At 60.8% G+C, this 21,554-nt stretch overlaps 1 protein-coding gene and 2 long non-coding RNA genes across 4 annotated transcripts in view; 2 read left to right on the forward strand and 1 right to left on the reverse strand.

The window, feature by feature from the left end:
• Positions 1 to 2,878: 2,878 nt before the first annotated feature.
• Positions 2,879 to 21,554, reverse strand: part of LOC125319242 (polyunsaturated fatty acid lipoxygenase ALOX15B-like) — a 37,841-nt gene continuing 19,165 nt past the window's right edge. Inside the window, exons 11-17 of the mRNA XM_048290368.1 lie at positions 20,571 to 20,657; positions 18,712 to 18,881; positions 10,869 to 10,990; positions 9,921 to 10,021; positions 6,251 to 6,421; positions 4,957 to 5,112; positions 2,879 to 4,346 (exon numbers count right to left, since the gene is read on the reverse strand). Of these exons, the coding sequence (XP_048146325.1) occupies positions 4,323 to 4,346; positions 4,957 to 5,112; positions 6,251 to 6,421; positions 9,921 to 10,021; positions 10,869 to 10,990; positions 18,712 to 18,881; positions 20,571 to 20,657 (831 nt within the window). The 3' untranslated portion in view covers positions 2,879 to 4,322. The remainder of the gene's footprint in view (positions 4,347 to 4,956; positions 5,113 to 6,250; positions 6,422 to 9,920; positions 10,022 to 10,868; positions 10,991 to 18,711; positions 18,882 to 20,570; positions 20,658 to 21,554) is intronic.
• LOC125319252 lies at positions 6,720 to 6,969 on the forward strand. The gene is made up of 2 exons (XR_007200635.1): positions 6,720 to 6,852; positions 6,893 to 6,969. It is a non-coding gene; the product is annotated as an uncharacterized LOC125319252 (long non-coding RNA).
• Positions 7,945 to 9,619, forward strand: LOC125319251. Of its 2 annotated transcripts, XR_007200633.1 has the most exons (7): positions 8,203 to 8,289; positions 8,448 to 8,469; positions 8,636 to 8,693; positions 8,949 to 8,970; positions 9,167 to 9,207; positions 9,454 to 9,475; positions 9,583 to 9,619. It is a non-coding gene; the product is annotated as an uncharacterized LOC125319251 (long non-coding RNA). The 2 variants fall into 2 exon arrangements; XR_007200634.1 differs by lacking the exons at positions 8,448 to 8,469; positions 8,949 to 8,970; positions 9,167 to 9,207; positions 9,454 to 9,475; positions 9,583 to 9,619 and adding exons at positions 7,945 to 7,995; positions 8,085 to 8,106 and having other exon boundaries at positions 8,268 to 8,289; positions 8,636 to 8,648.

Consider the following 21,554-nt stretch of genomic DNA (forward strand, 5'->3'; position numbering starts at 1 on the left):
CAGTTCGCCCACTGAGGGCTGGGCGCTACCCCAGTTCCATCCCAGTTCATCCCAGTTTGTCCCAGTTGTATCACTGTGTCTGGGCCCCGCCGCAGTTCCATCCCAGTTCATCCCAGTTTATCCCAGTTGCGCCAACTGCGACTGGGTCCCATCCCAGTTGCATCCCAGTTCACCCCAGTTTATCCCAGTTGCGTCACTGGAGCTGGGCCCTGCCCCAGTTTTTCCCAGTTTATCCCAGTTTATCCCAGTTGCAACACTGGAGTTGGGCCCCACCCCAGTTGCATCCCAGTTCACTCCAGTTCCATTCCAGTTCACGCACTGGGGCTAGACCCTACCCCAGTTCCATCCCAGTTAAGCCCAGTTTCATTCCAGTTGCGCCACTGGGGCTGGGCACTACTCCAGTTACATCCCAGTTCATCCCAGTTCCATCCCAGTGGTGCCACCGTGTCTGGGCCCCACCCCAGTTGCATCCCAGTTCACCCCAGTTACATCCCAGTTCCATTCCAGTTCGCCTCTTGCGGTTAGACTGTACCCCAGTTCACCCCAGTTCCATCCCAGTTGCGCCACTGGAGCTGGCCTCTACCCCAGTTGGATCCCAGTTCACCCCAGTTCCATCCCAGTTGTGCCACCGTGTCTGGGCCCCGCCACAGTTCCATCCCAGTTCACCCCAGTTCCATCCCAGTTGCGCCACTGGAGCTGGCCTCTACCCCAGCTGGATCCCAGTTCATCCCAGTTCCATTCCAGTTCACCCACTGGGGCTGGGCTCCACCCCAGTTCCCTCCCAGTTTACACCAGTACATCTCAGCCCAGCACCCTGTTCCCCCCTGGGACCAGTATGACCAGTTACAGCCCAGTCTGAACCAGTAAAGCCCCCAGTCTGGAGCACTGGCCTTGGTCCTCGACCCAGTTCCCTCCCAGTATCCCCAGTCGGGCCCAGCCCCCATCCCAGTTACATCCCAGTATCCCCAGGGGGCCCAGCCCCCATCCCAGTTACATCCCAGTATCCCCAGCGGGCCCAGCCCCCATCCCAGTTACATCCCAGTATCCCCAGGGGGCCCAGCCCCCATCCCAGTTACATCCCAGTATCCCCAGTCGGGCCCGTCCCCATCCCAGTTACATCCCAGTATCCCCAGTGGGCCCAGCCCCCATCCCAGTTCCCTCCCAGTATCCCCAGTCGGGCCCAGCCCCCATCCCAGTTACATCCCAGTATCCCCAGTGGGCCCAGCCCCCATCCCAGTTACATCCCAGTATCCCCAGCGGGCCCAGCCCCCATCCCAGTTACATCCCAGTTACTTCACTGGGTGTGTTCCACCCCTGCCCAGTATGACCAGTATGACCAGTATGACCAGTACCCTTCCCCCACACACAGACACTGCTCCATTGACACCTTTATTGATACCAGTAACAGCTCCCAGTACAGACCAGTAACAGCTCCCAGTACAGACCAGTAACAGCTTCCAGTATACACCAGTAATGCTCCAGTATAGACCAGTAACAGCTCCCAGTACAGACCAGTAACAGCTTCCAGTATGCACCAATAATGGTTCCCAGTACAGACCAGTAATGGCTCCCAGTATAGACCAGTAATCGCCCAGTACACACCAGTAGCAGCTCCCAGTATACACCAGTCATGGCTCCCAGTATAGACCAGTAATGGCTCTTAATGGAGACCAGTAACAGCTCCCAGTACAGACCAGTAGCAGCTCCCAGTGCAGACCAGTAACAGCTCCCAGTACAAACCAGTAACGGCTCTTAATAAATACCAGTAACAGCTCCCAGTACAGACCAGTAACAGCTCCCAGTACAAACCAGTAATGGCTCTTAATGGACACCAGTAACAGCTCCCAGTACAGACCAGTAATGGCTCTTAATGGAGACCGGTAATGGCTCCCAGTACAGACCAGTAACAGCTCCCAGTACAGACCAGTAACGGCTCTTAATAAATACCAGTAACAGCTCCCAGTACAAACCAGTAACAGCTCCCAGTACAGACCAGTAACAGCTCCCAGTACAGACCAGTAATGGCTCTTAATGGAGACCAGTAACAGCTCCCAGTACAAACCAGTAACAGCTCCCAGTACAGACCAGTAACAGCTCCCAGTACACACCAGTAATGGCTCTTAATGGAGACGAGTAACGGCTCCCAGTACAGACCAGTAATGGCTCTTAATGGAGACCAGTAACGGCTCCCAGTACAGACCAGTAATGGCTCTTAATGGAGACCAGTAACAGCTCCCAGTACAAACCAGTAACGGCTCTTAATGGAGACCAGTAACGGCTCCCAGTACAGACCAGTAACGGTTCCCAGTAAGACCAGTAACGGTTCCCAGTACAGACCAGTAACTGCACCCAGTACAGACCAGTAACAGCTCCCAGTACAAACCAGTAATGGCTCTTAATGGAGACCAGTAACGGCTCCCAGTACAGACCAGTAACAGCTCTCAGTAAGACCAGTAACGGTTCCCAGTACAGACCAGTAACTGCACCCAGTACAGACCAGTAACGGTTCCCAGTACAGACCAGTAACTGCACCCAGTACAGACCAGTAACAGCTCCCAGTACAAACCAGTAACAGCTCTTAATGGAGACCAGTAACGGCTCAATAAATACCAGTAACGGCGCTTAATAAATACCAGTAACAGCTCCCAGTACACACCAGTCATGGTTCCCAGTATAGACCAGTAACGGCTCCCAGTACAGACCAGTACCAGCTCCCAGTGAGGGTATTTTGGGGTATTTTGGGGGTATTTGGGGTGGTTTGGGGTTTTTTTGGGTATTTCTGGGTATTTTGGGGTGGTTTAGGTCTATTTTGGGGTGGGTTTGGGGTATTTTTTTGGGTATTTTGGGGTATTTTGGGGGTTTTGGGGTATTTTGGGGTTATTTTAGGGTGGTTTTGGGGTATTTTGGGGGTTTTTGACCCCCTCAGATGGCCACGCTGTTCTCGATGTTTTTGGGGTGTTTTTGGGCTATTTTGGGGTGGTTTTGGGCTATTTTGGGGTATTTTGGGGTATTTTAGGGTGGTTTTGGGGTATTTCGGGGTTTTTGGCACCCTCAGATGGCCACGCTGTTCTCAATGTTTTTGGGGTGGTTTTGGGCTATTTTGGGGTGGTTTTGGGCTATTTTGGGGTTATTTTGGGGTGGTTTTGGGGTATTTTGGGGGTTTTTGACCCCCTCAGATGGCCACACTGTTCTCGATGTTTTTGGGGTGGTTTTGGGGTATTTTGGGGTGGTTTTGGCCCCCTCAGATGGCCACGCTGTTCTCGATGTTCTTGGGGTGTTTTTGGGCTATTTTGGGGTATTTTGGGGCTATTTTGGGGTGGTTTTGGGTATTTCGGGGTGTTTTTGGCTCCCTCAGACGGCCACGCTGCTCTCGATGGTTTTGGGGTGGTTTTGGGGTATTTTTGGCCTATTTTGGGGTATTTTGGGGCTATTTTGGGGTGGTTTTGGGCTATTTCAGGATGTTTTTGACCCCCTCAGATGGCCACGCTGTTCTCGATGTCCTTGGGGTGTTTTTGGGCTATTTTGGGGTATTTTTGGGCTATTTTGGGGTGGTTTTGGGCTATTCCGGGATGTTTTTTGACCCCCTCAGATGGCCACGCTGTTCTCGATGTCCTTGGGGTGTTTTTGGGGTATTTTGGGGTATTTTTGGGCTATTTTGGGGTGGTTTTGGGCTATTTCGGGATGTTTTTGGCCCCCTCAGATGGCCACGCTGTTCTCGATGTCCTTGGGGTGTTTTTGGGCTATTTTGGGGTATTTTTGGGCTATTTTGGGGTGGTTTTGGGCTATTTCAGGATGTTTTTGACCCCCTCAGATGGCCACGCTGTTCTCGATGTCCTTGGGGTGTTTTTGGGGTATTTTGGGGTATTTTTGGGCTATTTTGGGGTGGTTTTGGGCTATTCCGGGATGTTTTTTGACCCCCTCAGATGGCCACGCTGTTCTCGATGTCCTTGGGGTGTTTTTGGGGTATTTTCGGGGTATTTTTGGGCTATTTTGGGGTGGTTTTGGGCTATTTCAGGATGTTTTTGACCCCCTCAGATGGCCACGCTGTTCTCGATGTCCTTGGGGTGTTTTTGGGGTATTTTGGGGTATTTTTGGGCTATTTTGGGGTGGTTTTGGGCTATTCCGGGATGTTTTTTGACCCCCTCAGATGGCCACGCTGTTCTCGATGTCCTTGGGGTGTTTTTGGGCTATTTTGGGGTATTTTTGGGCTATTTTGGGGTGGTTTTGGGGTATTTTGGGGGTTTTTGACCCCCTCAGATGGCCACACTGTTCTCGATGTTTTTGGGGTGGTTTTGGGGTATTTTGGGGTGGTTTTGGCCCCCTCAGATGGCCACGCTGTTCTCGATGTTCTTGGGGTGTTTTTGGGCTATTTTGGGGTATTTTGGGGCTATTTTGGGGTGGTTTTGGGTATTTCGGGGTGTTTTTGGCTCCCTCAGACGGCCACGCTGCTCTCGATGGTTTTGGGGTGGTTTTGGGGTATTTTTGGCCTATTTTGGGGTATTTTGGGGCTATTTTGGGGTGGTTTTGGGCTATTTCAGGATGTTTTTGACCCCCTCAGATGGCCACGCTGTTCTCGATGTCCTTGGGGTGTTTTTGGGCTATTTTGGGGTATTTTTGGGCTATTTTGGGGTGGTTTTGGGCTATTTCGGGATGTTTTTGACCCCCCTCAGATGGCCACGCTGTTCTCGATGGTTTTGGGGTGTTTTTGGGGTATTTTCGGGGTATTTTTTTGGTATTTTGGGGTGGTTTTGGGCTATTTCAGGATGTTTTTGACCCCCTCAGATGGCCACGCTGTTCTCGATGTCCTTGGGGTGGTTTTGGGCTATTTTGGGGTATTTTGGGGCTATTTTGGGGTGGTTTTGGGCTATTTTTGGGGTATTTTTGGGCTATTTTGGGGTGGTTTTGGGCTATTCCGGGATGTTTTTGGCCCCCTCAGATGGCCACGCTGTTCTCGATGTTCTCGGGGTCCAGGTAGGGGTAGGGCCGGGCCAGGCCCTGGTTCCGGGCGCGGATCTCACGGGAGATTCGGCGCAGGCGGCGCCGGAAGCGCCGGATCAGGCGCCGGGGGGGCCCCTCGGTGAAGTGGCGGTCGGGGTAGTGGCCCAGGGGCCGCTGCGGGGACAGCGCCGGCATTTACTGGGGGCACTGGGGGCACTGGGTGGGGGTTCTGGGGTGGGTTTGGGGTCCTGAGGGGGTTTGGGGTGGGTTTGGGGTCCCGGGATGGTTTTTGGGGTGGGTTTGGATGGAGTTTGTGGATGCTGGGGGGTTTGGGGTTATTTTGGGGTTATTTTGGGGTAGGTTTGGGGGTCCTGGGGTGGTTTTGGGGTGGTTTTGGGGTGGTTTTGGGGTGCCAGGATGGGTTTTGGGGTGGTTTTGGGGTCTCACCAGGTCCATGGGCTCCTTGCGGAGCACCCAGAGCACGGCCGGGGGGGTTTGGGGTGGGTTTGGGGTCCCAGGGTGGTTTTTGGGGTGGTTTTTGGGGTGGGTTTGGGGTCCCGGGATGGGCTTTGGGGTGGGTTTGGGGTCCCAGGGCTGTTTTTGGGGTGGTTTTGGGGTCTCACCAGGTCCATGGGCTCGTTGCGGAGCACCCAGAGCACGGCCGGGGGGATTTGGGGTGGGTTTGGGGTCCCAGGGTGGTTTTTGGGGTGGTTTTTGGGGTGGGTTTGGGGTCCCGTGATGGGCTTTGGGGTGGGTTTGGGGTCCCAGGGCTGTTTTTGGGGTGGTTTTGGGGTCTCACCAGGTCCATGGGCTCGTTGCGGAGCACCCAGAGCACGGCCGGGGGGATTTGGGGTGGGTTTGGGGTCCCGGGGTGGTTTTTGAGGTGGTTTTTGGGGTGGGTTTGGGGTCCCGTGATGGGCTTTGGGGTGGGTTTGGAGTCCCAGGGCTGTTTTTGGGGTGGTTTTGGGGTCTCACCAGGTCCATGGGCTCGTTGCAGAGCACCCAGAGCACGGCCGGGGGGATTTGGGGTGGGTTTGGGGTCCCGGGGTGGTTTTTGAGGTGGTTTTTGGGGTGGGTTTGGATGGAGTTTGTGGATCCTGGGGGCTTTGGGGTGGATTTGGGGTCCCAGGGTTGTTTTTGGGGTGGCTTTGGGGTGGCTTTGGGCTTGGATGGAGTTTGTGGATCCTGGGCGTTTGGGGTTATTTTGGGGTTATTTTGGGGTAGGTTTGGGGGTCCTGGGGTGGTTTTGGGGTGGCTTTTGGGGTGGATGTGGGGTCCCAGGGTGGTTTTTGGGGTGGTTTTGGGGTCTCACCAGGTCCATGGGCTCGTTGCGGAGCACCCAGAGCACGGCCAGCACCGTGGCCGTGGTGTTCATGGCCGGCAGCGCCGCCAGGAATTCCCGCTCGGACAGCGCGGCCTTGGAGCGCGGCGGCGGCTGCCGCATGGCCGCGGGGGCGTTCGGGGGAAACGCCGACAGCTCGAACTGAGCAACCCCAAAAATGGCACGGAGAGAGCCCAAAAATGGCACAGAGAGAGCCCAAAAATGTCAGAGACAGAGCCAAAATGTCCCCGAGAAACCCCAAAGGGCAGAGAGAGACCCCAAAAGGACACAGAGAGACCCCAAAGGACACAGAGAGAGCCCAAAAATGTCAGAGACGGAGGCTGAAATGTCCCTGAGAAACCCCAATGGGCAGAGACCCCAAAAATGGCACAGGGAGACCCCAAAAAGGGCACAGAGAGAGCCCAAAAATGGCACAGAGAGAGCCCAAAAATGTCAGAGCCCAAAATGTCCCCGAGAAACCCCAAAGGGCAGAGAGAGACCCCAAAAGGGCACAGAGAGACCCCAAAAGGACACAGAGAGACCCCAAAGGACACAGAGAGACCCCAGAAAGGGCACAGAGAGAGCCCAAAAATGTCAGAGACAGAGCCAAAATGTCCCCGAGAAACCCCAAAGGGCAGAGAGAGACCCCAAAAGGGCACAGAGAGACCCCAAAAGGACACAGAGAGACCCCAAAGGACACAGAGAGACCCCAGAAAGGGCACAGAGAGAGCCCAAAAATGTCAGAGACAGAGCCCAAAATGTCCCTGAGAAACTCCAAAGGGCAGAGACCTCAAAAATGGCACAGGGAGACCCCAAAGGTCCCAGAGAGAGCCCAAAAAGGGCACAGAGAGAGCCCAAACGTCAGAGACCCCCCCCCAAAACCACTGAAATCCCCTCAGACCCCCCCCAAATCCCCCCCCAAATACTCCAGGGTTTGGGGTCAGTGGTCACTGGGGGGGTCAGTGGTCACTCAGGGGTCACTGGGGGGGTCAGGGGTCACTCGGGGGTCACTGGGGGGTCAGTGGTCACTCAGGGGTCCCTGGGGGGGTCAGGGGTCACTCGGGGGTCACTGGGGGGTCAGTGGTCACTCAGGGGTCCCTGGGGGGGTCAGGGGTCACTGGGGGGGGTCAGGGGTCACTGGGGGTTAGGGGTCACTCAGTGGTCACCGAGGGGGAGTCAGTGGTCACTGGGGGGTCACTGGGGGTCAGGGGTCACTGGGGGGGTCAGGGGTCACTCGGGGGTCACTGGGGGGTCAGTGGTCACTCAGGGGTCCCTGGGGGGGTCAGAGGTCACTGGGGGGGTCAGGGGTCACTGGGGGTTAGGGGTCACTCAGTGGTCACCGAGGGGGGGTCAGTGGTCACTGGGGGGTCACTGGGGGTCAGGGGTCACTGGGGGGGTCAGCGGTCACTCAGTGGTCACTGGGGGGGTCAGTGGCCACTGGGGGGGTCAGTGGTCACTCAGGGGTCACTGGGGGGTCAGTGGCCACTGGGGGGGGCGGGGGTCACTGAGGGGGGTTCAGTGGTCACTCAGGGGTCACTGGGGGGGTCAGGGGTCACTGGGGGAGTCAGTGGTCACTCAGTGGTCACTGGGGGGTCAGTGGCCACTGGGGGGGGCGGGGGTCACTGGGGGGGGTCAGGGGTCACTACTGGGGGGGTCAGGGCTCAGTGGTCACTGGGGGGGTCGGGGGTCACTGGGGGGGGTCAGTGGTCACTGCGGGGGTCAGTGGTCACTCAGTGGTCACTGGGGGGGTCAGGGGTCACTCAGGGGTCACTGGGGGAGGTCAGGGGTCACTGCGGGGGTCAGTGGTCACTCAGTGGTCACTGAGGGGGTCAGTGGTCACTGCGGGGGTTAATGGTCACTCAGTGGTCACTGGGGGGTCAGGGGTCACTCGGGTCACTGGGGGTGTCAGTGGTCACTCAGTGGTCACTGGGGGGGTCAGGGCTCAGTGGTCACTGAGGGGGGTCAGTGGTCACTCAGGGGTCACTGGGGGAGGTCAGTGGTCACTGAGGGGGGTCAGTGGTCACTCAGTGGTCACTGGGGGGTCAGGGGTCAGTGGTCACTGGGGGGGTCAGGGGTCACTCAGTGGTCACTGGGGGGGTCAGGGGTCACTCAGGGGTCACTCCTGGGGGGGGTCAGGGGTCACTCAGTGGTCACTCCTGGGGGGGGTCAGGGCTCAGTGGTCACTGAGGGGGGTCAGTGGTCACTCAGTGGTCACTCCTGGGGGGGTCAGGGCTCAGTGGTCACTGGGGGTGTCAGGGGTCACTCAGGGGTCACTGGGGGGGGTCAGGGGTCACTCAGTGGTCACTCCTGGGGGGGTCAGGGCTCAGTGGTCACTGAGGGGGGTCAGTGGTCACTCAGTGGTCACTGGGGGGTCAGGGGTCAGTGGTCACTGGGGGGGGTCGGGGGTCACTGGGGGGGGTCAGTGGTCACTCGGGTCACTGGGGGGTCAGTGGTCACTCAGTGGTCACTGGGGGTGTCAGGGGTCAGTGGTCACTGGGGGGGTGGGGGTCACTGGGGGTGTCAGTGGTCACTCAGTGGTCACTGGGGGGGTCAGTGGTCACTCAGGGGTCACTCCTGGGGGGGTCAGGGCTCAGTGGTCACTGAGGGGGGTGAGTGGTCACTCAGGTGGTCACTGGGGGGGTCAGGGGTCACTACTGGGGGGGTCAGTGGTCACTCAGTGGTCACTGAGGGGGGTCAGTGGTCACTCAGGGGTCCCTGGAGGGGTCAGGGGTCACTCAGTGGTCACTCCTGGGGGGGTCAGGGCTCAGTGATCACTGAGGGGGGTCAGTGGTCACTCAGGTGGTCACGGGGGGGTCAGGGGTCAGTGGTCACTGGGGGGGTCAGGGGTCACTCAGTGGTCACTGGGGGGGTCAGGGGTCACTCAGGGGTCACTCCTGGGGGGGTCAGGGCTCAGTGGTCACTGAGGGGGGTCAGTGGTCACTGCGGGGGTCAGTGGTCACTCAGTGGTCACTGGGGGTGTCAGGGGTCAGTGGTCACTGGGGGGGGTGGGGGTCACTGGGGGGTGTCAGTGGTCACTCAGTGGTCACTGGGGGGGTCAGTGGTCACTCAGGGGTCACTCCTGGGGGGGTCAGGGCTCAGTGGTCACTGAGGGGGGTGAGTGGTCACTCAGGTGGTCACTGGGGGGGTCAGGGGTCACTACTGGGGGGGTCAGTGGTCACTCAGTGGTCACTGAGGGGGGTCAGTGGTCACTCAGGGGTCCCTGGAGGGGTCAGGGGTCACTCAGTGGTCACTCCTGGGGGGGTCAGGGCTCAGTGATCACTGAGGGGGGTCAGTGGTCACTCAGGTGGTCACGGGGGGGTCAGGGGTCAGTGGTCACTGGGGGGGTCAGGGGTCACTCAGTGGTCACTGGGGGGGTCAGGGGTCACTCAGGGGTCACTCCTGGGGGGGTCAGGGCTCAGTGGTCACTGAGGGGGGTCAGTGGTCACTGCGGGGGTCAGTGGTCACTCAGTGGTCACTGGGGGTGTCAGGGGTCACTCAGTGGTCACTGGGGGGTCAGTGGTCACTGGGGGGGTCAGGGGTCACTGGGGGGTCAGGGGTCACTCAGGGGTCACTGGGGGGTCAGTGGTCACTCAGGGGTCACTGGGGGGGTCAGGGGTCACTCAGGGGTCACTCCTGGGGGGGGTCAGGGCTCGGTGGTCACCTGGCCGCTGTTGGTGGCCGCGTGGTGGGCGGAGCAGGTGTAGATGATGGTGGTGACGAAGGTGACCAGGCCGCGCACGGTGTCCAGGCGGGAGGGCACCCCTGGGGGCACAGGGGGCACCCAGCGGTCACCGGGGCGGTCACTGCCAGCCCCAGGCCCCTCTGCCCACCTGAGGGGGCACCTGAGGGTCCCTGTGCCCACCTGAGGGGGCATCTGAGGGGTCACTCCCCCCTCCCTGTGCCCACCTGAGCGGTCAGTGCCACTCCCCTGTGCCCACCTGAGGGGTCACTCCCCCCTCCTTGTGCCCACCTGAGTGGCCAGTGACTGCCCGCGAGTCACCTGTGCCCACCTGAGGGGTCACCTGTGCCAACCCCCGTGCCCACCTGAGTGGTCAGTGCCCACCTGAGGGGTCAGTGATCCCCCGGGGGTCACCTGTGTCCACCTGAGGGGTTCCCTGTACCCACCTGAGTGGTCAGTGCCCACCTGAGGGGTCCGCCCGTGTCCATCTGAGTGGTCAGTGCCACTCCCCTGTGCCCACCTGAGTGGTCACAGCCCCACGGAGGGTCCCCTGTGCCCACCTGAGGGGTCACTCCCTCCTCCCTGCCCCCACCTGAGGGGTCAGTGCCGCCTGGGGGGTCCCCTGTGCCCACTTGAGGGGTCACCTGTGCCCACCTGAGGGGTCAGTGCCTACCTGAGGGGTCACCTGTGCCCACCCCGTGCCCACCTGTGCCCCCCCCCCCGTGCCCACCTGAGTGGACAGTGCCCGCCGGGGGGTCCCCTGTGCCCACCTGAGGGGTCACCTGTGTCCCCTCTCGTGCCCACCTGAGGGGTCAGTGCCCACCTGAGGAGGCCCCCGCGCCCACCTGTGCCCCCCCCATGCCAACCCTGTGCCCACCTGAGTGGTCAGTGCCCCGCCCCCGTGCCCACCTGTGCCCCCCCCGTGCCCACCTGAGCGCCGCCGGCCCAGGAAGCCCCTCCGGAAGATCTCCCTGACCCAGGCCTGGAGCTCGGGGTCCTCCCGGACGGCGCCGTCCGAGGGGTAAAAGAGAGCCAGGAGGGCACCCACGAACCTGGGAATGGGTAAACTGGGCATACTGGGCATACTGGGAGTGGCACTGGGGTAAAAGAGAGCCAGGAGGGCACCCATGAACCTGGAACGGGGCAAACTGGGCATACTGGGCATACTGGGAGTGGCACTGGGGTAAAAGAGAGCCAGGAGGGCACCCACCAACCTGGAATGGGGTAAACTGGGCATACTGGGCATACTGGGCATACTGGGAGTGGCACTGGGGTAAAAGAGAGCCAGGAGGGCACTCACCAACCTGGAACGGGGCAAACTGGGCATACTGGGCATACTGGGAGTGGCACTGGGGTAAAAGAGAGCCAGGAGGGCACCCATGAACCTGGAACGGGGCAAACTGGGCATACTGGGCATACTGGGGGTGGCACTGGGGTAAAAGAGAGCCAGGAGGGCACCCACGAACCTGGAATGAGTAAACTGGGCATACTGGGCATACTGGGAGTGGCACTGGGGTAAAAGAGAGCCAGGAGGGCACCCACGAACCTGGGAATGGGCAAACTGGGCATACTGGGCATACTGGGAGTGGCACTGGGGTAAAAGAGAGCCAGGAGGGCACCCACGAACCTGGAATGGGCAAACTGGGCATACTGGGCATACTGGGAGTGGCACTGGGGTAAAAGAGAGCCAGGAGGGCACCCACGAACCTGGAACGGGGTAAACTGGGCATACTGGGCATACTGGGAGTGGCACTGGGGTAAAAGAGAGCCAGGAGGGCACCCATGAACCTGGAACGGGGCAAACTGGGCATACTGGGCATACTGGGAGTGGCACTGGGGTAAAAGAGAGCCAGGAGGGCACCCACCAACCTGGAACGGGGTAAACTGGGCATACTGGGTATACTGGGAGTGGCACTGGGGTAAAAGAGAGCCAGGAGGGCACTCACGAACCTGGAATGGGCAAACTGGGCATACTGGGCATACTGGGAGTGGCACTGGGGTAAAAGAGAGCCAGGAGGGCACCCATGAACCTGGGAATGGGCAAACTGGGCATACTGGGCATACTGGGAGTGGCACTGGGGTAAAAGAGAGCCAGGAGGGCACCCACGAACCTGGAATGGGGCAAACTGGGCATACTGGGCATACTGGGAGTGGCACTGGGGTAAAAGAGAGCCAGGAGGGCACCCACCAACCTGGAATGGGTAAACTGGGCATACTGGGCATACTGGGAGTGGCACTGGGGTAAAAGAGAGCCAGGACAGCACCCACGAACCTGGGAATGGGTAAACTGGGCATACTGGGCATACTGGGGGTGGCACTGGGGTAAAAGAGAGCCAGGAGGGCACCCAGGAAACTGGGAATGAGTAAACTGGGCATACTGGGCATACTGGGAGTGGCACTGGGGTAAAAGAGAGCCAGGAGGGCACCCACGAACCTGGAATGGGCAAACTGGGCATACTGGGCATACTGGGAGTGGCACTGGGGTAAAAGAGAGCCAGGAGGGCACCCACCAACCTGGAATGGGCAAACTGGGCATACTGGGCATACTGGGAGTGGCACTGGGGTAAAAGAGAGCCAGGAGGGCACCCATGAACCTGGAACGGGGCAAACTGGGCATACTGGGCATACTGGGAGTGGCACTGGGGTAAAAGAGAGCCAGGAGGGCACCCACGAACCTGGAACGGGGCAAACTGGGCATACTGGGCATACTGGGGGTGGCACTGGGGTAAAAGAGAGCCAGGAGGGCACCCACGAACCTGGGAATGGGCAAACTGGGCATACTGGGCATACTGGGGGTGGCAACTGGGGTAAAAGAGAGCCAGGAGGGCACCCACCAACCTGGAATGGGCAAACTGGGCATACTGGGCATACTGGGGGTGGCACTGGGGTAAAAGAGAGCCAGGAGGGCACCCACGAACCTGGAACAGGGCAAACTGGGCATACTGGGCATACTGGGAGTGGCACTGGGGTAAAAGAGAGCCAGGAGGGCACCCACCAACCTGGAATGGGGTAAACTGGGCATACTGGGCATACTGGGCATACTGGGAGTGGCACTGGGGTAAAAGAGAGCCAGGAGGGCACCCACCAACCTGGAATGAGTAAACTGGGCATACTGGGCATACTGGGAGTGGCACTGGGGTAAAAGAGAGCCAGGACAGCACCCACGAACCTGGGAATGGCTAAACTGGGCATACTGGGCATACTGGGAGTGGCACTGGGGTAAAAGAGAGCCAGGAGGGCACCCACGAACCTGGAACGGGGTAAACTGGGCATACTGGGCATACTGGGAGTGGCACTGGGGTAAAAGAGAGCCAGGAGGGCACCCACGAACCTGGGAATGGGTAAACTGGGCATACTGGGCATACTGGGAGTGGCACTGGGTAAAAGAGAGCCAGGAGGGCACCCACGAACCTGGAACGGGGCAAACTGGGCATACTGGGCATACTGGGGGTGGCACTGGGGTAACAGAGAGCCAGGAGGGCACCCACCAACCTGGAATGGGGCAAACTGGGCATACTGGGCATACTGGGGGTGGCACTGGGGTAAAAGAGAGCCAGGAGGGCACCCACCAACCTGGAATGGGGCAAACTGGGCATACTGGGCATACTGGGGGTGGCACTGGGGTAAAAGAGAGCCAGGACAGCACCCACGAACCTGGGAATGGCTAAACTGGGCATACTGGGCATACTGGGAGTGGCACTGGGGTAAAAGAGAGCCAGGAGGGCACCCACGAACCTGGAACGGGGCAAACTGGGCATACTGGGGATACTGGGAGTGGCACTGGGGTAAAAGAGAGCCAGGAGGGCACCCATGAACCTGGAACGGGGCAAACTGGGCATACTGGGCATACTGGGAGTGGCACTGGGGTAAAAGAGAGCCAGGAGGGCACCCACGAACCTGGAACGGGGCATACTGGGCATACTGGGCATACTGGGGATACTGGGGGTGGCACTGGGGTAAAAGAGAGCCAGGAGGGCACCCACCAACCTGGAATGGGCAAACTGGGCATACTGGGCATACTGGGGGTGGCACTGGGGTAAAAGAGAGCCAGGACAGCACCCACGAACCTGGGAATGGGTAAACTGGGCATACTGGGCATACTGGGAGTGGCACTGGGGTAAAAGAGAGCCAGGAGGGCACCCACCAACCTGGAATGGGGCAAACTGGGCATACTGGGCATACTGGGAGTGGCACTGGGGTAAAAGAGAGCCAGGAGGGCACCCACGAACCTGGAACGGGGCAAACTGGGCATACTGGGCATACTGGGAGTGGCACTGGGGTAACAGAGAGCCAGGAGGGCACCCACGAACCTGGAACGGGGCAAACTGGGCATACTGGGCATACTGGGAGTGGCACTGGGGTAAAAGAGAGCCAGGAGGGCACCCACCAACCTGGAATGGGCAAACTGGGCATACTGGGCATACTGGGAGTGGCACTGGGGTAAAAGAGAGCCAGGAGGGCACCCACCAACCTGGAATGGGGTAAACTGGGCATACTGGGCATACTGGGGGTGGCACTGGGGTAACAGAGAGCCAGGAGGGCACCCACCAACCTGGAATGGGTAAACTGGGCATACTGGGCATACTGGGGGTGGCACTGGGGTAACAGAGAGCCAGGAGGGCACCCACGAACCTGGAACGGGGCAAACTGGGCATACTGGGCATACTGGGAGTGGCACTGGGGTAAAAGAGAGCCAGGAGGGCACCCACCAACCTGGAATGGGGTAAACTGGGCATACTGGGCATACTGGGGGTGGCACTGGGGTAACAGAGAGCCAGGAGGGCACCCACGAACCTGGAATGGGGCATACTGGGCATACTGGGCATACTGGGAGTGGCACTGGGGTAAAAGAGAGCCAGGAGGGCACCCACGAACCTGGGAATGAGTAAACTGGGCATACTGGGCATACTGGGAGTGGCACTGGGGTAAAAGAGAGCCAGGACAGCACCCACGAACCTGGGAATGGCTAAACTGGGCATACTGGGCATACTGGGAGTGGCACTGGGGTAAAAGAGAGCCAGGAGGGCACCCACGAACCTGGAACGGGGCAAACTGGGCATACTGGGCATACTGGGAGTGGCACTGGGGTAAAAGAGAGCCAGGAGGGCACCCACCAACCTGGAATGGGGCAAACTGGGCATACTGGGCATACTGGGGGTGGCACTGGGGTAAAAGAGAGCCAGGAGGGCACCCACCAACCTGGAATGGGCAAACTGGGCATACTGGGCATACTGGGGGTGGCACTGGGGTAAAAGAGAGCCAGGAGGGCACCCACCAACCTGGAACGGGGTAAACTGGGCATACTGGGCATACTGGGAGTGGCACTGGGGTAAAAGAGAGCCAGGAGGGCACCCATGAACCTGGGAATGGGCAAACTGGGCATACTGGGCATACTGGGAGTGGCACTGGGGTAAAAGAGAGCCAGGAGGGCACCCACCAACCTGGAATGGGGTAAACTGGGCATACTGGGCATACTGGGGGTGGCACTGGGGTAAAAGAGAGCCAGGAGGGCACCCACGAACCTGGAACGGGGCATACTGGGCATACTGGGCATACTGGGGATACTGGGAGTGGCACTGGGGTAAAAGAGAGCCAGGAGGGCACCCAGGAAACTGGGAATGAGTAAACTGGGCATACTGGGCATACTGGGAGTGGCACTGGGGTAAAAGAGAGCCAGGAGGGCACCCACCAACCTGGAATGGGGCAAACTGGGCATACTGGGCATACTGGGAGTGGCACTGGGGTAACAGAGAGCCAGGAGGGCACCCACGAACCTGGAACGGGGCAAACTGGGCATACTGGGCATACTGGGAGTGGCACTGGGGTAAAAGAGAGCCAGGAGGGCACCCACGAACCTGGAATGGGGCAAACTGGGCATACTGGGCATACTGGGGGTGGCACTGGGGTAAAAGAGAGCCAGGAGGGCACCCACCAACCTGGAACGGGGCATACTGGGCATACTGGGCATACTGGGAGTGGCACTGGGGTAAAAGAGAGCCAGGAGGGCACCCACGAACCTGGAACGGGGCAAACTGGGCATACTGGGCATACTGGGCATACTGGGGGTGGCACTGGGGTAAAAGAGAGCCAGGAGGGCACTCACGAACCTGGAATGGGCAAACTGGGCATACTGGGCATACTGGGAGTGGCACTGGGGTAAAAGAGAGCCAGGAGGGCACCCATGAACCTGGGAATGGGTAAACTGGGCATACTGGGCATACTGGGAGTGGCACTGGGGTAAAAGAGAGCCAGGAGGGCACCCACGAACCTGGAATGGGCAAACTGGGCATACTGGGCATACTGGGAGTGGCACTGGGGTAAAAGAGAGCCAGGAGGGCACCCATGAACCTGGAACGGGGCAAACTGGGCATACTGGGCATACTGGGAGTGGCACTGGGGTAAAAGAGAGCCAGGAGGGCACCCACGAACCTGGAACGGGGTAAACTGGGCATACTGGGCATACTGGGAGTGGCACTGGGGTAAAAGAGAGCCAGGAGGGCACCCACCAACCTGGAATGGGCAAACTGGGCATACTGGGCATACTGGGGGTGGCACTGGGGTAAAAGAGAGCCAGGAGGGCACCCACCAACCTGGAATGGGGTAAACTGGGCATACTGGGCATACTGGGCATACTGGGAGTGGCACTGGGGTAAAAGAGAGCCAGGAGGGCACCCACCAACCTGGAATGAGTAAACTGGGCATACTGGGCATACTGGGAGTGGCACTGGGGTAAAAGAGAGCCAGGAGGGCACCCACCAACCTGGGAATGGGTAAACTGGGCATACTGGGCATACTGGGAGTGGCACTGGGGTAAAAGAGAGCCAGGACAGCACCCACGAACCTGGGAATGGCTAAACTGGGCATACTGGGCATACTGGGAGTGGCACTGGGGTAAAAGAGAGCCAGGACAGCACCCACGAACCTGGAATGGGGCAAACTGGGCATACTGGGCATACTGGGGGTGGCACTGGGGTAAAAGAGAGCCAGGAGGGCACCCACGAACCTGGAACGGGGCAAACTGGGCATACTGGGCATACTGGGAGTGGCACTGGGGTAACAGAGAGCCAGGAGGGCACCCAGGAAACTGGGAATGAGTAAACTGGGCATACTGGGCATACTGGGAGTGGCACTGGGGTAAAAGAGAGCAGGAGGGCACCCACGAACCTGGAACGGGGCATACTGGGCATACTGGGCATACTGGCATACTGGGGGTGGCACTGGGGATACTGGGGACACTGGGGTACATCGCTGGGCATACTGGGGGACATCAGGGACACTGGGATGGCACTGGGGGCACTGGGGACATCGGGACACTGGGGGACATCGCTGGGGATACTGGGGGATGTCACTGGGGACACTGGTGATACTGGGGACACTGGGGACATCGCTGGGGATACTGGGGGATGTCACTGGGGACACTGGGGACACTGGTGATACTGGGGACACTGGGGGACATCGCTGGGGATACTGGAGGATGTCACTGGGGACACTGGTGATACTGGGGACACTGGGGGACATCGCTGGGGATACTGGGGGATGTCACTGGGACACTGGTGATACTGGGGACACTGGGGGACATCGCTGGGGACACTGTGGGTACTGCAAATACTGGGATACTGGGGATGCCACTGGGTATACTGGGGGCCATCACTGGGGACACGGGGGATACTGGGCAATACTGGGGACATCACTGGGGACATCAGGGACACTGGGGGACATCACTGGGGATACTGGGGGACATCGCTGGGGATACTGGGGACACTGTGGGTACTGGGGATACTGGGAGACATCACTGGGGATACTGGGGATACTGGGGGACATCGCTGGGATACTGGGGACACTGGGGGACATTGCTGGGGATACTGGGGACACTGGGGATGCCACTGGGGACACTGGGAGACATCACTGGGGATACTGGGGACACTGGGGATGCCACTGGGGACACTGGGGATACTGGGAGACATCACTGGGGATACTGGGGATACTGGGGACATCACTGGGGGCACTGGGGGACACTGGGGATGTCACTGGGGACACTGGGGATACTGGGAGACATCACTGGGGGCACTGGGGATGCCACTGGGGACACTGTGGGTACTGGGGATGTCACTGGGGACACTGGGGATGCCACTGGGGACACTGGGGATACTGGGGGACATCACTGGGGATACTGGGGATACTGGAGGGGGGGAGAATGGGTGTCCGGGGGTGTCCCAGGGGTGTCCCGGGGGTGTCCCAGGGGTGTCCCAGGGGTGTCCCAGGGGTGTCCCAGAGGTGTCCCAGGGGTTCCCGGGGGTGTCCCAGGGGTGTCCCGGGGGGTGTCCCGGGGGTGTCCCGGGGGTGTCCCAGGGGTGTCCCGGGGGTGTCCCGGGGGTGTCCCGGGGGTGTCCCAGGGGTTCCCGGGGGTGTCCCGGGGGTGTCCCGGGGGTGTCCCAGGGGTGTCCCAGGGGTGTCCCGGGGGTGTCCCGGGGGTGTCCCGGGGGTGTCCCGGGGGTGTCCCAGGGGGTGTCCCGGGGGTGTCCCAGGGGTTCCCGGGGGTGTCCCGGGGGTGTCCCGGGGGTGTCCCAGGGGTGTCCCAGGGGTGTCCCGGGGGTGTCCCAGGGGTGTCCCGGGGGTGTCCCGGGGGTGTCCCGGGGGTGTCCCGGGGGTGTCCCAGGGGTTCCCGGGGGTGTCCCAGGGGTGTCCCAGAGGTGTCCCAGGGGTGTCCCAGGGGTGTCCCAGAGGTTCCAGGGGTTCCCAGAGGTTCCCAGGGGTGTCCCGGGGGTGTCCCCACCTGCGGATGGCTCCCCACACCTTGGTGGCGTCGTGGCCGAAGTGGTGCCGGGCGGTGCCGGTGACGCCGCGGTGCCGAAGGTCCCGGGGCAGCACCAGCGAGCGCCAGCGCAGCTCCCGCAGCCCCCGGGCCACCAGGGCCAGCAGCCCCCGGCGGCCCAGGGCCACCGCCTGCGGGCACGGGGGGGACACGGCGATGGCACCCAAATCCCGGGAATTCCCACCCAAATCCCGGGAAATCCCACCCAAATCCCACCCAAATCCTGGAATTCCTACCCAAATCCCGGGAAATCCCACCCAAATCCCACCCAAATCCCGGGAAATCCCCCCCAAATCCTGGAATTCCCACCCAAATCCTGGGAAATCCCACTCAAATCCTGGAATTCCCACCCAAATCCCACCCACATCCCGGGAATTCTCACCCAAATCCCACTCAAATCCTGGGAATTCCCACCCAAATCCTGGAATTCCCACCCAAATCCCACTCAAATCCTGGGAATTCCCACCCAAATCCCAGGAATTCTCACCCAAATCCCACTCAAATCCCAGGAATTCCCACCCAAATCCTGGGAATTCCCACCCAAATCCCACCCAAATCCCGGGAAATCCCACCCAAATCCTGGGAATTCCCACCCACATCCCGGGAATTCTCACCCAAATCCCACTCAAATCCTGGGAATTCTCACCCAAATCCTGGAATTCTCACCCAAATCCCACCCAAATCCCAGGAATTCTCACCCAAATCCCGGGAAATCCCACCCAAATCCTGGGAAATCCCACTCAAATCCTGGGAATTCCCACCCAAATCCCACCCAAATCCCGGGAAATCCCACCCAAATCCTGGAATTCCCACCCAAATCCCACTCAAATCCCGGGAATTCCCACCCAAATCCGAGCAATTCCCACCCAAATCCCACCCCAATCCCCCCGCTGGCCCAGCGCCACCGCCTGCGGACAGGGGGGGACACGGTAATGGCACCCAAATCCTGGGAAATCCCACCCAAATCCTGGGAAATCCCACCCAAATCCCGGGAATTCCCACCCAAATCCTGGGAATTCCCACCCAAATCCCACCCAAATCCCGGGAAATCCCACCCAAATCCTGGAATTCCCACCCAAATCCCACCCAAATCCCGGGAAATCCACCCAAATCCTGGCAATTCCCACCTCAATCCCAGCAATTCCCACCTCAATTCCAGCAATTCCCACCCAAATCCGGACCCCCCCCAATCCCTTTGGGACCCCGCCCCCCCAGACCCCCCTCATTACCGACCCCATCAAAGCCCCCAGACCCCCCCAGACCCCCCCGAAGACCCCCAAAGCCCCCCGGACCCCCCCAGACCCCTGGATCCCCCCCCGGTACCGACGCCATCGAAGCCCCCAGACCCCCCCCTCATTACTGACCCCATTGAAGCCCCCAGACCCCCAGAACCCCCAGACCCCCCCGTTACTGACCCCATTGAAGCCCCCAGACCCCCCAGACCCCCCTCATTACCGACCCCATCGAAGCCCCCAGACCCCCAGAAGCCCCCCAGACCCCCCCAGGCCCCATCAAAGCCCCCAGACCCCTCCAGATCCCCTCAGAGCCCCAGGCCCCCCCAGACCCCCTCTCGTTACTGACCCCATCGAAGCCCCCAGACTCCCCCCGTAACCAACCCCATCGAAGCCCCCAAAGATCCCCAGACCCCCCCCAGATCCCCCCGGACCCCCCCCCCATTACTGACCCTGTCGAACCCCTCAGACCCCCCCAGGACCCTCAGATCCCCCCAGAGCCCCAGACCCCCCCAGACCCCCCCTCATTACTGACCCTGTCGAAGACCCCAGACCCCAGACCCCCCCAGACCCCCCCCCATTACCGACCCTGTCGAAGACCCCCCCGGGGTTGAGGAGGAAGCGCCGGGCGAGGGCCCCGATCTGCACCGTGAACCGGGTGTGGGGCACCAGCAGCTGGGGGGGCACGGGGTGAGGGGGGGCACCGGGAATTGGGGAGGGGGGCACCGGGAAATGGGGAGGGGGCACCGTGAAGCGGGTGTGGGGCACCAGCAGCTGGGGGGGGCACGGGGGGGCACCGGGTGAGGGGGGCACGGGGGGGCACGGGGGGAGGCACAGGGTGAGGGGGGCACGGGGGGCACGGGGGGCACCGGGAAATGGGGAGGGGGGCACCGGGAAATGGGGAGGGGGCACCGTGAACCGGGTGTGGGGGCACCAGCAGCTGTGGGGGGGCACGGGGGGCACCGGGAATTGGGGAGGGGGCACGGGGAGGCACGGGGTGAGGGGGGGCACCGGGAATTGGGGAGGGGGCACCGGGAAATGGGGGGGGGGGGGCACGGGGGGGGCACGGGGTGAGGGGGGGCACGGGGGGCACCGGGAAATGGGGAGGGGGCACGGGGGGGGGCACGGGGTGAGGGGAGCAACGGGAATTGGGGAGGGCACCGGGTGAGGGGGGGCACGGGGGGCAGTGGGAATGGGGGAGGGGGCACGGGGGGGGCACGGGGTGAGGGGGGGGACACTGGGAAATGGGGAGGGGAGCATGGGGGGGCACGGGGGGGCACCGGGAAATGGGGAGGGGGCCTGGGGGGGCACAGGGTGAGGGGGGGCACTGGGAAATGGGGAGGGGGCACCGTGAAGCGGGTGTGGGGCACCAGCAGCTGGGGGGGCACGGGGTGAGGGGGGCACCGGGAATTGGGGAGGGGGCACCGTGAAGCGGGTGTGGGGCAGCAGCAGCTGGGGGGGCACGGGGTGAGGGGGGCACCGGGAATTGGGGAGGGGGCACCGTGAAGCGGGTGTGGGGCACCAGCAGCTGGGGGGGCACGGGGTGAGGGGGGCACCGGGAATTGGGGAGGG

This window comes from Corvus hawaiiensis, chromosome 38 (assembly GCF_020740725.1).
Source record: "Corvus hawaiiensis isolate bCorHaw1 chromosome 38, bCorHaw1.pri.cur, whole genome shotgun sequence".
Classification (NCBI taxonomy): domain Eukaryota; kingdom Metazoa; phylum Chordata; class Aves; order Passeriformes; family Corvidae; genus Corvus; species Corvus hawaiiensis.